The sequence below is a fragment of the Talpa occidentalis genome, unplaced genomic scaffold, assembly GCF_014898055.3.
Source record: "Talpa occidentalis isolate TD23 unplaced genomic scaffold, MPIMG_talOcc4v2.1 talOcc4.15, whole genome shotgun sequence".
In the NCBI taxonomy this organism is placed as follows: Eukaryota; Metazoa; Chordata; class Mammalia; order Eulipotyphla; family Talpidae; genus Talpa; species Talpa occidentalis.
In genome coordinates, this window is record NW_023601543.1 from 65,625,954 (window position 1) to 65,639,536 (window position 13,583).

At 38.3% G+C, this 13,583-nt stretch overlaps 1 protein-coding gene across 7 annotated transcripts in view; it reads right to left on the minus strand.

The window, feature by feature from the left end:
- The window catches only part of SYTL5 (synaptotagmin like 5), a 185,814-nt gene that overhangs the window by 21,837 nt on the left and 150,394 nt on the right, over positions 1–13,583 (minus strand). For 6 of the 7 annotated variants that reach the window (XM_054695781.1, XM_054695784.1, XM_054695785.1 and 3 more), the window contains 5 exons: positions 13,017–13,146; positions 11,317–11,423; positions 7,468–7,560; positions 3,516–3,694; positions 545–644 (listed from right to left, as the gene is read on the minus strand). In XM_054695781.1, the coding sequence (XP_054551756.1) occupies positions 545–644; positions 3,516–3,694; positions 7,468–7,560; positions 11,317–11,423; positions 13,017–13,146 (609 nt within the window). Of the gene's footprint in view, positions 1–544; positions 645–3,515; positions 3,695–6,295; positions 6,362–7,467; positions 7,561–11,316; positions 11,424–13,016; positions 13,147–13,583 lie in introns of all 7 variants that reach the window. The other variant, XM_054695786.1, reaches the window with a different exon arrangement.

The window sequence follows — 13,583 nt, forward strand, 5'->3', positions numbered from 1 at the left end:
GGTTGGGGAGTCTGGGTCAAATGCTATCTAGGCTACCTTCTCTGCAAGTTTTCAAGCCCAACCCTGCATCTCTATCATTCATTAACGACATGCCTAAATTTAGCTAAGTTCTGAAATCATACCAAGAAACAAAACATATTTAAGCAGTGTTAACAAAATAATGAATGTGTACAAATTGACCTGCTAAGTTAGTGTCAAAACTGTGACACGCTTCTTTTAAGGGAAACTAGGAAAAACAGTTTTTCCAAGGGTGAAGCATATTTCTGGGCAAGATGTGCCAGCACAGATGTCATTTTGCTGGGTCATCTCTAATTAACGTGGAACTTTGGCAGTAGCTAAGAAATAAACAAACTAAGATTGGTTTACATTTTTCTTCTCCAAAAATTGTTAAGAAAGCCAAGGGCATTATGTTAATTTACTCAAATTGTGCTTTTCTAGATATACACGAGCCTCGGCATGAAAAGACTCTGGAGTTACTTCTAAACCAATGAGGTTGAGAAGAATACTATGTGAGATACTCTATGAGAGAAGAGAGAATATTTACCTTCAGTGTTTCATTGAATTCTGGATTGGTGCCTGTTCTGATTTTGGTCTTGCGCTTATTGTTTCTAGACTTGTCAGGAAGAAGGTATGACTTGACATAACTGTAGGTGATAAAAGTCAAAAGTGATTACTGGGAAACAGCTAACTTGCAAGAAATGTTCAGGACTTCAGTGAGTAAAAGGGGCAAAGGAAATAAACCATAGTTTTATATGAACATAAGAGAAACAATGAGAATGTTCTCTACATAACAGGACACTTTAACATGTAATTTTAGACCTTCCATAAGAGAGAAGGAGGATAGTGGTAAAGACTGTGAGTTCTGGTTCAAGCCAACTGGGTTTGGATCACTCTGTGTCTCCCTGGTTTTGGTGAACTTAAGAACTTGAGATCTCTCTGACTTAGTTTCTTCATATGTAAAACTGGGAGAATAACAGTAATTTGTGGCATTGTGAGAATTAAATTAGTTGATACATACAAGGAGCTCACATATACTGTTCAATAAATGTAATCTATTATTATGTTCAATGGACTCACAAAATATTATGGGCTTATATTCGTCTCCATTTAGATGTTAAGACTCCTCATGAGTAGAGTTTGTGATAATGGATAAATGAAGGAAAATGGTGAAAAAGAAGAAAGAGAAAATAACAACCTGAAGTCACAATAGCAATTCTACCCAACACCTTGCCTTGAGCTATCCCAGGAGTCTTTTGAGGCAGGAGCCTCATGGTAGACCCAGAAATGCACAAGACTGAAATGTACAAGATACTACCACAGTCCCAGAATGCATCTACTGGAGCTTTAGATGATCCCCTTCGCTGCTAGTTGAGATGATCACAGTGATTCTGAAGTCCTCTTGAGTCTTAGGGCAAGTTAGAGTTAATTAGGCAGCTTCAGGGACAGTGCAGGCAGGGGCTTTGGGAGAGTTAAAAAAAAAAATCTTCTGAGATAAGGACAAAGAAATCCAGGAGGGCTAATGAGGGCAGTACGTTTTCAGGCTAATAAGGAGAGGAAATTTTAAGAGACCTTGGACAGGGCAGTGAAAGAAAGGGTAAGACAAGAGCTGTAAAGCGGGACACAGCTGCCCAGGGAAGTACAGCCACTGAGAAAGCCAGTCACAAAAGCTGACGCGATTTTAGAAAAGAGAAAAAATATTTAAACATCCCCTGGACACAGGCCCATCCGGCGTCTTCTGCCCCTCCTTGGCATCACTGCCTTGGAGCCTTTGCCTTTGTTCTTTTTCCTCTAAATAAACTTTTCTTTACCTCCTTGAACAAAGTTTGCTTCTCTCTGCTTACTTATCTAAAATGTCTGCAAATTCCTTTCTTTTTTATTTAAATATTTTATTTTATATAAATCTTACATCTTTTTTCATCTTTGCACAATGTATGCATTTTCATTTTGGTTATATTCCCCATACAATTGCACACCACCCCCTTATTTTGACTCTAGTCCTTCCTTTCCCCGCCCCTACCCCCCCCCCAGTGTGTCTGTGGTTTATAGTTGCTTGTTGATTTTGATTTTTACTTTGTATTGATTAGTCTTTTTCCTGATCTGCCAATTCTTTTTTTGACGGCTTCGTGGGACAAGAGCTTGTGGTGGTTCAAGGGCTAAATTAACAGCTCACACCGGCTTCATGTTGATATTTAGCTGAGGAGTTAGGTGCCCATCTGCACTCAGAATTAATTCATTTGTCTATCTTAGGACATCTGGAGATAACGTCACTGAATTTTTTGAATCTATATCATTCATTAGGTGGAAAAGGGGTATCACAGCAGGCCCGAGACAGCTCTACCTACAAATGCCTGCTTATAGGCATCAGCTGGCATCTGGTAACCTGGATTTTGGGAGGACTTCCATCATTCTCAGAGCGATGTATGTGGCTCACTATCACTAAACTATTTAAAAAAACAATATGGCTTATACCTAACACATATTTTCCTTCTTGTAGATGGGAATTTGATTAGATGACCAGCGGAGTCTCTAGGTGAGCAAGTGTCGTCACAGCTAGCTGCTGGGAGACTGAAACACATGCCGTGTGACTCCACTGGGGAAGGACACTGGGAAGCTGTGTCTGGATTCTCCGGGACTTTGTTGCATTTGCCTTTTCCTGTGGCTGAAAAGAATGACATGCGAAGTCCCGTGAATCCTCCTAGTGAATCACTGAGCCTGATACTGGCCTTGGGGATCCCAACACATCCACCCCAAGGCCTCCCTTCCAAGAGGCCACGGTCCATCCCTGCCCTCCCAGACGGCTCCCTGGACCTCTGAGTCCCACCGCTGCCTTTTTTGAATTATTCAGTTGGGCAAACAGCTTGGTGCTTTTTTTTTCTGGAGGGTTTCCCAGAACAAAAATTAACAGGATACTCTTATACCTCCTGGGATGGGCCAATGTGTCCACTTTTTATCTCAAAGAGCTGCCTCTGTATAAACTACAAATATGTCAGTCCTGAATCATGTTGAGCAATAGCTGTTTAAAAATCACACAGTGGGGCCTCCCTGGTGGTGCATGGGGTTAAGCACCACACTATGAAGCAATCTACAACCTCTGCAGCATGAGTTCGATCCCCGGCCCACCAGGGAGCAACCCACATGGCGCAGACCTCTCCTGTCTCACCCGTTGCTCCCCTCAGCAGTGTATTTCAGTCAGTCTGCCTGTTCTGTTCCCCACTCTGTCTCTGGTGAATCCTCTCACACCACCACCCCCCCTGCATCTCTGGCCTGTACCCCAGCTCTTATATGCATAAATAAATAAATCTTTTAAAAAATAAATAAAAATCACACAGTGGTGGACAAACCATTACATGTGCATGTCAGAGAATATTTAGAAATGTGGCAAAGGAGGACCATGAAAATCAACCTTGAACAGGCTTGGAATCAAGAGGATTGCTAAGACTTTTCTAAAAAGAAACACACATACTGACAAAGAATGCAGTGATTGAAATAGTCTGAGGAATGTGCCACATGCTTACGCATCTGTTCTCTGTTTCTTTTCATCACCTATGGCGAGATTTCTGCAATTCTTGACAAAAATGTAGAGTCCACCAGTTTTGTAGCAGTAGCTGATGTGCAGAAGGATCTCGCCACTGACCTTCACATTGCCATAGTCTCCTGTTTCGCTGTAAACACTCATCATGCTGTTAAGGCTGGTCTGGAATAAACAAGATGGAAAGAGGTGGAGTGTTAGTCTAATAATCTCTTTACAGAACCCACACTTTCATTTGATTACAATTCCAGCTCTTTATAAAAAGCAGGGACATCTATGGTGAGTGAAGAAAGCAAAAATCATTTGTTTTGCTTGTTGTCCTGGGGAGGTATAAAAATCCCATCCTGAGAGACGACGTCAAGGACAATTAGTAAGAAGGCAGGAAAGTTGCTGAGAGGGGAAGCGTGGCCTTTTTGGGTTAGTGAACAGCCTTTGTTAATCCTTTGCTAATGAATACTAGGTCACTGAGGGATTTGCAATCCCACCTCCTGTTCCCATCTGTGTAGCTTGCTTTCTTCTTTATTCACCAGTAGACTCAAGGTCAATGTACCTCAATGTCTAGACTGCACTGATCAGGACAAAGGAAAGCTCATCTCAAAGTCTGTGCGAGCAGGAACCACAAGCTTCTCTAACTCCTCCATTTGTCTCTGGGGAGCCAGGCCTGCAGCTTTAACAAGAGACAGCAAACACCCATAGCTGCTAAGATTTCCCTGAGCAGCTGTGTGGTCAGTTTTGTAAACCTCTGTGAAACAGCAACTCACAAAATAAAACACTAAACCACAAACACACACACTAACCAATAAACAAAATACAAAATGAAAAAAGTCCCAATCTGTCGGGACAAATGAAGTTTCTGATAAGACACTAATGACATGAGACATAGTTTAAATTAAATGTAATAAAATTACCCTTTAGTGACAGAAGCACAACATCTGTATCTTAGCAACATGACTGTCACAAAAGACCACCCGGAAGGCTGATATTATTGACCCAATAGTTTCAAAAGCCCTGTCTGTGAGCAGCTGAGAAGTAAGGATCATGGTGAGTATGAAGAGTGTAGACTATGTATATGTGTGTACACACCACACACACATACACACACGAAAAGGTATGACATGTAATCTCTCTTTGTTTATATAAATATCACATATATGTATATATACATGTGTATGTATATATGTGTGTACACACATGCACCCAAAAGTCATTATATTACACCAATTGCTCAACAAAGACATTGAGAACAGAATGTAGTAATGTGGCCAGTATCTCTTCTAAGCTTCAGTCAAAGGGAAGTGCAAACCAAGAATTCCATAATTTGGAGAGCATAATTAAAGAGAGCTAGCAAGTGATCTATTCGTCTATCTTATTCCTAAAACAACAGAATTTTCACACAGAACAGGTCGCTTTGAGCACTGTTTCCCAAACTTTGATTGCATATAAATCACCTGGTGATCTTGTTAAAATGAAGATTCTGATATACTCAGTCTTAGGTGGGATCTAAGATTTGGCTTTTCTGACCAACTCTAGGCCCACGATTCCTAAGCTGTGTCGAAGCATCCCAGAGCATCATAGCAGACTCCCAGAGGGTACCAAAGGGTAGTTTAAAAATCAAGGGAAACACAGTGAGACCTACCAGATCACCATGCAAACTACTATACTAGTTCAGTGTCAACACTGCATCACACTTTACTCTTTTCAATGACGTCCTATCATTGTGAAACTGAGTTTCAGCACTTGCTGTGACAAAAAGCAAGTATTGCACAAGAATCAATGTGAAAAAGGAAATGAAAGTGGTGATACCAATCAGATACCAGGTTTGGCAATTCATGCAGTGTCCTGCAGGCATGCATTCCAATGGTAAAATAGTGAATAGTAAAAAAGGCTATTTAACAACAGAATAGAAATACTATTTTTCTTTCAGCTTATGTGCATTATTTTTTTTTTCAAATGGCTACTAAGAAGTTAGGATGCAACCAGTACTTACATGGACCAGTGCTCATTAAGCTTTTCTGATCTATTGATAAATGGGTCACCCAGGTGTTACTTTTGGTCTAAGAAACACGGAGACACAAGGGTTTCTGTGAACTAACTTCTAGAGTATTTCATTCAGGTGATGTGGTGTTGCTGGTCCATGGACCATACTTTGAGCTTCGGGAACTAATAGATTAAGCCCAAAACCCCCTTGTGTTACATGAAAAAACAGTGGCTCATTGAAATTACTGGCAGTGCTAAGATACACTCTCCAGACTTTTAATCTGAGCACCTCCCACCACTTCTCACTGCCTCCCTATATTATGACCTTGTGTCTACATGTCTTTCTGTAGCCACATCTCCAGAGAGGGTTGTCCATAAACAGGAAGCCCTTATGTTTAGAAAAAAATGTAAGAATCTACAAATGCTGACACCTGGGAGAAATTAAGGCAGTTAGGGCATTTTTATTACTAACCATATTTTATGCACTTAACGAAGTTAATGCTGTGATTGAAAATACAGATATTTATTCTAAAGGTATCTTGGTATCATTAAATACTTAGGACCATGTGTCTTTTGACTGGCATACAGAGTCTAATGTTTAATGAATATTCTTTCTTTGGAATAGTTGGAGTCCAATAACCTTACTTATCCTTTAAAAGAGAACCCCTGGTTAATTATACACAAGAAAAGATGAATTCTGGAAAAATTGCCCACCTCATCCTGTTTCCCATATCATGTACTTTGTGAAGTATGGTTGGCAAGAAAGAAGAGGAAAGAATGAAAACTCACAGTGTCGGAGTCAGCGTCAGGCACATTTAGGTAGGTCCACTTCCTGTCAGAGCCTGCTTGAGAATTCTTTAAGGAAGTTGCCCAAAGGTCAAAAGGAGAAAGGGTATCAGAGCCACAGACAGAAATCAGAGAAGCAAAAACAAAAACAAAAACAAAAAAAAGAAAGAAAGAAAAGAAAAAAGACTTAGAGGCACATAGGAGGGCACAAGCACTCAGGGCCTAAAGCCTTCCTCTCAAGGAAGCCTTGAACACTGCTCTAAGAAGGGACTTGACTCTGTAGGTGGTGGGAAACTACGGATGGTGTCTGAGTAGGAGAAGAACTTGACTGGGCAAGAGTGTTAGGAAAGTGAATGGCGGTGTGGAGGACGGGAGGATGGTTGGGGAGTTTAGAGAATGGTAGTTGGGAAATTTGTCAAAAGCCATCCAGACAACTTTCAGTGAGTCTTCACTTAACGTAGGCAGGTTCTTGGAAACTGCAACTTTAAATGTAATGTATAATGAAGCCAGGTCTTCCAACAATGTCATTTCCTTAATGTGGGCTCTAATTGTTTTTCTCATCAGTGATATAATAAAACAAGGTTGAGCCCAACAACATTTTTTTAAGGACCTGATCTCACGTGAGCCTGAATAAAGAAGCGAAGAGGTTTTAAACCAGGCAAGGAACATGAAAGGAAAGAAAAGGAATCAGAAGCTTTAATAAATGCCCATACAGGGGGCCTCCCTGGTGGGGCAAGTGGTTAAGTCTCAGCACTGGGAAGCTATCTGCAGCCTCTGCAGCACAAGTTCAATCCCCAGCCAGGGAGTTACCCACATGGTGCAGCAGACTTCTCCTGTCTCACCCGCTGCTCCCCTCAGCATTGTATTTCAGACAATCTGCCTGTTCTGTTCCCCACTCTGTCTCTGGTGAATCCTCTCACCCCCCACACCTCTGGCCTGTATCCCAGTTCATAAATAAATAAAATATATCTTTAAAAATAAATTAAAAAAATAAATAAATGCCCGTACAAATAGACCAAAGTGTACTCTGTTGGCAAAAGACAAACAGGAACCCATAATAACTTCTAACTCACTATCACATATTTTCTCAAAGACATTCACATCTCCTTTGGAAAAGTACAGAAAATCAACAAGAGAAGCCAAGAATTTCTAGCACATGTTAGAAAACTACATACGGTTGACAGGCCACTTGCTAAATTGTAAGTGTTTGCAGAAAACCGGGTAGACACTAAGTTATTGATGCCTTCTTCAGTCTCTTCCAAGAAGTCCTAAGATGGAAGAAAAAAAAATCAGTGGTTTGGTTTCTTTCTTTCCTAGAAAGTTCTTTCACTATAAAATCACTTTTTTAAATACATGAAAATTGAGGTAAAATTATCTAGTTTAGTTCTTTTTTGTCCTCCATTCAATTTGAACTATGCCAAAAGAGGAATAGGGTCTCCTTCCCAGTGCTTCCTTTATGGAAAGAACATGAACTTTGGAATCAGACAGAGCGAGGTGTTCAATTTCTCCCTCCCTGATCTCAAAGGTGATTCACTGTGGACAACATATTTAAATTAATTTTTTTTAGGGTAACATAGGTTTTACACCACTGTATATGATTCAGAGGTATAGGATCACACCTCTTCAGAGGTATGTTACTGCACAACACCCATCACCAAGGGACACCAAGTGTTCTGTTGTGTGATATTAACTGTCAAGATGGGGAAAATATATCTCGAAAATCTCTCCAATAGAATAAATTGTTTTAGATGCTATTGTTGTCCACAATCTCAAATTCTACTTTTCACCTCCTGCATTTTTTTCCCTCCTAACAAAAGCCTGGTTTCCTGGTTATTTCAGTGACAGCTTTTTATAGTAAAATATTTCAAGCCATACAAATACAAATTAAACTTAGCTCTCCCACTAACAGATTAATGAACAAAATCAATAATTTCTGATAGTACATATGTGATACATATATACTATATCACATACATACATATATACACACATGTACATATGTGGATTAGATACATTGCTTTTTAAAATTATGGATACCTTTTTTTATTGCTTTATCTCTTCCCTGGTCCTCCTCTCACTCAAAGTTAAACTAATGTTTTGCATCCTGCTGTACAAATTCCATTTTATACATTTCTTCCCACTTGTGTGAAAAATTACATAATACACAAATTAAAGTAGTCATAAATAAGAATCTCTTTTAGCTGTAGTTTAATTGAGTTTATATATCTATATATATCTACTGTAGTTTAATTGAGTGCTTTTGCTTTAAAAATCTTTTTTCTATAAAAGTACACAAAACCTAAATATACAGTATAGTAACAATAGGAAATTATCAAGCAGAAGCCCCCCTTCTCCTGTCCCTATCACAAACTCTTCCTCCCACCCTGGAAATATCTTAACTTTTATGGTAATCACATCTTTGTTTTACCACCTCCCCATATATCCCTAAACAAGATGATTTTTGCCTTGTCTGTTTTTGAACTTTATGCAAATGGAATGAACTGTTCTAGATTCCTTTGGGTTTTGCCTCTTCTTCTCAGTACCATAGTCTAAAGATTCACCCAAATTGTTGCATGTGCAGTCTGCTCATTTTGATTTAGTGTTCTGTTGTGTGATACCCCACGCTTTACTTATCCTTGCATCTTTTGCTAAATCTTTGGGTTTTGCTAAATCTTTGGGTTTTGCATGTTTTGCTAAATCTTTGGTTCTTTGTTCTATTATGAACAAAGCTGCTATAAATATTTTTTAAAATGTCCCTTGGCACACAGAAACACAAGTGTCCCTTTGAGCATACACCAGTGAGAACTGATGAGACATAAGGCATCATATATCCACATGCTTATCTATAGTATTCTTTTTGCGGGACCCTCGCCAGTGGCCGTGGATCAAACTGGCGCTGCAGAGGCTGCGGGCAGCCTCGCAACCCAGCGCTCAACAGCTGCACCACCAGGGGAGGCCCCTTATCTATAGTATTCTTAAGAGAATGTCAAACTTTCAGTAGTTGTACCAATTTAGTCTAATGAGCCATGTCTGATAGTTCCCTGTGCTCTATATCCTTGCCTCACAACAGTTTGTTTTCATATAATTTTTCATCTTTGTGAATCCAGAAGGCACTCCAAATCTTCATGATTTTCATTTTCATTTCTCTTATTACTAAGAACTAAGTTGAGCACTTTTTTGTTTTGTCCTGGACATTGGCCAATTAAATCATCTGTTTTGTCAAGTACTTGCTCAAAACTTGCTTATTTTTTCATTGTTCCATTTGCCTTTTTTTTCTCACTCATGGAAGAAAGTAGTCAAAATAAAACTAGCAATAACAACAACAAAAACCCCAACCCACAATGGTAAGAGTCTGTCAAAGGGACCCAGGAGTCAACTGAAAGATTTCCAAATGACTCAGGCTGGATACATTTGAATAACAAAATAGTTTTGGATTATAACTCAAACTAAAATAAACAGCTTGAGTACAGACCACTATAAAGACATGACTAAATGCCATATAAATGGGCGAGAAGAGAAAAATCTCCAATGCAAAATAATTCCAAATAATTTGCATGGATATTCCATCTTCAAGGAATGGAGCTTAATGCCCCACTCTGTCAGTGTGTGCTGAACAAGGTGACAGCCTTCTAAGAGTACAGGTCAGAAAAGGGGGAAAGGAGTAACTTTACAGTGGGTCAACCTGACAAACACTACCTCAGTTAGGTGATCAACATCAATGTCAACAGTGACCAGCCACGTGGACAGTGTGCACCCTTGGTATGTGGTGAGAATTGCACTTGGCCGAGGTGGTCTCCCTCCCCAAAACACATAATGAAAAAAACATCAGACAAGTCCAAATTAAGGGAAAAGTCTACAAAATACATGACTAGCACACCTTAAAACTATTAAGATAACTGAAAATATTGGAAAGTCTGAGGATATGTGATAGCCAAGAGGAGTCTAAGTGAAAATGAAAAAATAATGCAGCATTTTGGATGGAATCCTGGAACATAAAAGGGGCAGTAAGTAAAAACTAAGGACATGTGAATAAAGTATGGACTTTAGCTGATTATATCAATATCAATTCATTAATTGTGACAAATATGACAAATATAGGATGTCAATAGTGGAAAATGGGTACAGGATATATGGGAATTCTGATTTATCAATTTTCCATAAATGTAAGACTATTCTAAAATAAAAGTTTATTTTAAAATACCTTTGTAGACCTGTGATAAATCCAGTTTGAATATTAAGGTGATAATGGTGATACTATGATTTTGAAGCTTTCAGATGTTTTTTAAAGGCTGAATACAAGTAACCTTTGAAACCATTTGAATGTATTACTCTCTCTTCTTGTGGTGAATCACAGAATACTTTTCCAGTTTTTTTATATGATAATAAATAACATTGTATTTTAGAACAATAAGTTTCCCAGCTTGCTTTGGAAAAATTATATTAATGTCATTTAACTTTTGTGTTATATCTTTCTTGCAAGGAATTCAAATTGCATTATGGCAATTACAGAAATCATAATATCAGAATATTAGAACTGGAAGGAGACATAACAATAATCTAATTCAACCTTCTCATTTTATAAATGAGTTTACTTAAACATTAATTTTCACATAATTTAGTATCAAGTAAGAAGACAGCTTATTAGGAATACCTGAGATGTAAAAATATTCATACAGAATATGTAGTCAAATAAATCTAGAAATGTCTGGCTTAGGATATGTTGAGACCCCTTGTTTTCCAGGTTTTCCAGGTTTAAATTAAGTGATCTGCTTTTATCCAAGAATTGAAATCCACAATAGAGGTTTACTTAGAGATAATCTTCACTCATTAACCTGAAAACCTATTGACTTTTCCAAATCATTATTTAGTTGTTTTGTATGTGGATGGTAAAAGCTAACAGGGAGAGATGATTATCCATTCTTACTTTACTCTCAACTCATCATCATCTGAAAATGGACAGGTTGAGAAAAGATTGCAGCCTTAGTTATTATTATCAGACTCTTATTCTTGTGCATCCCTCTTACCAAATCTTTGTCCAAAGTCCCAGAGACAGACTTGCTTCTTATGCTGACAGTATCCTCTAAGTCTTCTGTAAATGACCCACTCAAATCTAGCTCAGATCGACTCCGGTCTAGAAGAAAGGAAGAGAAAAAGAAAGATATGAATCAGCGTGTTTTGTTAGAAGGCTTCATTTTTCATTATAAATGTTTCATCTTCATTCTACTTCTATCTAGACATAAGACATAGTATCATAAAAGCAATAGTCAGAGTCAGTAATTTCATACTGTTCATGCTAACGTAAATCCATTTTCCTATATTATTTTGAATTTTCTTGGACTGAATTACCAAATGCACCTATGTCTCTTTCGATCATAGGAGGTTAAATGCTCTACTATAAAATGCTCATTTTTAAGCTATTTAAGGCTCTGCTTTGTTTAGAGACTTCAAAAAACTCTCAGAAAAAATTAAACATTAACCATTCTTGATTTAAATGTTTAGAAAATTCACTGTGTTTTCATATTTGTCATAAAATGCAACTAAATGACACAGGCTGTTCCTTTTACACAAAAAGGGAGTGGCCTATAGGTAAACCGAGAGAAAGTTTTCTTTAGGTAGCTGAGCATTTTTTACCAACAGAATCTCCTCCTTTTAAAACTGTAAGTTAAAGAATAAAGCACAACTCAGAGCTTGCCAAGACAGATCTATGTCAAAGCCCCACTGAGATATGGCTGTTTATAAATGAGAAAGACTGAAAAGAGCAGCCAAGTACTTAAGTATGAAATGGTAAATGAAAACATGTAGAAGCACTTAGCATAGTGCCTCACACACAGTAAGTGCTCAATAAACAGGAGTTATGCAAACTTCATGCAAATAAAAGTAGTCTGACATTGACCTTCAGGCTAGTTTAAAAATTTCGTTTAATAGGTGAACTGGTTTTTTAATTCTGAACAAAAAGCAACAATAACCACACACATTTAGAGAATCCTTTGGGAGCTACTTGGCTAGGGGACTCCCTAACTCAAAATCCGGCCTTAAGCTTCATGAGAATACAATTCATTAGATAGCAGGTCACTTTTGCCATGTTGAGGATCTTGTCATTATTTTAATTCTTTGCATGGCACATAAACATCATAATTATAATAACTTTTTCTGCAGATTTCTCTGAAGAGTTTCCTTCAGCATAGGTAATAAAATGGCTTTGTGGGTTACAAGAGTTGCTGTAATGATCAAGTCATGATATACCTGAACGTACCATACAAATGCAAGGAATCACTGTTAACACCTTAATGCTGCTTGCAAATAACTCCTTATTTCAACCATGAAATGATAACGCTGTCTAGATACAGGGAACTTTCATCACCCATATCAACTGAGCTACCATTTCCTTGCAGTCTTGGTGTACTTGAGCTTTCATATTGAATGAACAAATAACATTTCCTACACTCCACTCTCAGCATTTGGTATAACTCTGAAACTTGAGAGTGATGGCTGCCAAGAGTAGACATTTAATAAATGGGTTTTGCATGAATGCAAGAGGCTCAAGGCATCACTTGTGTCTACATTCAAGCAGTCTTTATGGCATGGGTCCAACACTGTGGGTGGTCAAAGAATGGGTGACTGTTTTCTAAGGCATGAAACAACCATTTTACTGTTATACATAGCAGTCAACTCCATTTAATTTATTCATATTCTATGACAGAATAGTCATGTTGTAAATACCTACCTGAGGAGAGGGAGGCCCTGGACACTGCTATAGAGGGTGTGCCAGAAGTATTTCTGCGATGGCTCTTTGTGAAGTCCTCAGAGATGCTTTCAGCAGCAGCCAAATCCATGGAATTGTCAAAGGCACGTTCCTTCCCACAAAGTAAAATGAAAACAAGCATTATACCAAAGGACTTTACCTAACTTTAAAATCCTTCCATAGAAATGTACTTGAATATAAACACACTGATGTGTATCAGCCATTAGCAGAGTTTGGAAGACCCTCGTCAGAGTCCATACAACTATTAAAACTTACTATCAACAATTACTGTCAAAAATCTACATAGAAAGTTTTATTAATTAGCACAAAAAGTGTTCAAAAAATTTTTCCATTCACAAAATTAATGAGTGTTCTAATGTATGGTAACTAAACAAGATGGTAAAGGTACGTGCACAAACCATGTACAAGAATCTGGCCATTCAGGCTTAGCACTCTGGTTCCATGTTTGCCCTGGCAACACCCTCTGTCTCCAAACCCCCATTACCTCTTTTACCCCATTTAACAGAAGATATGCCACTTTTTCCATCT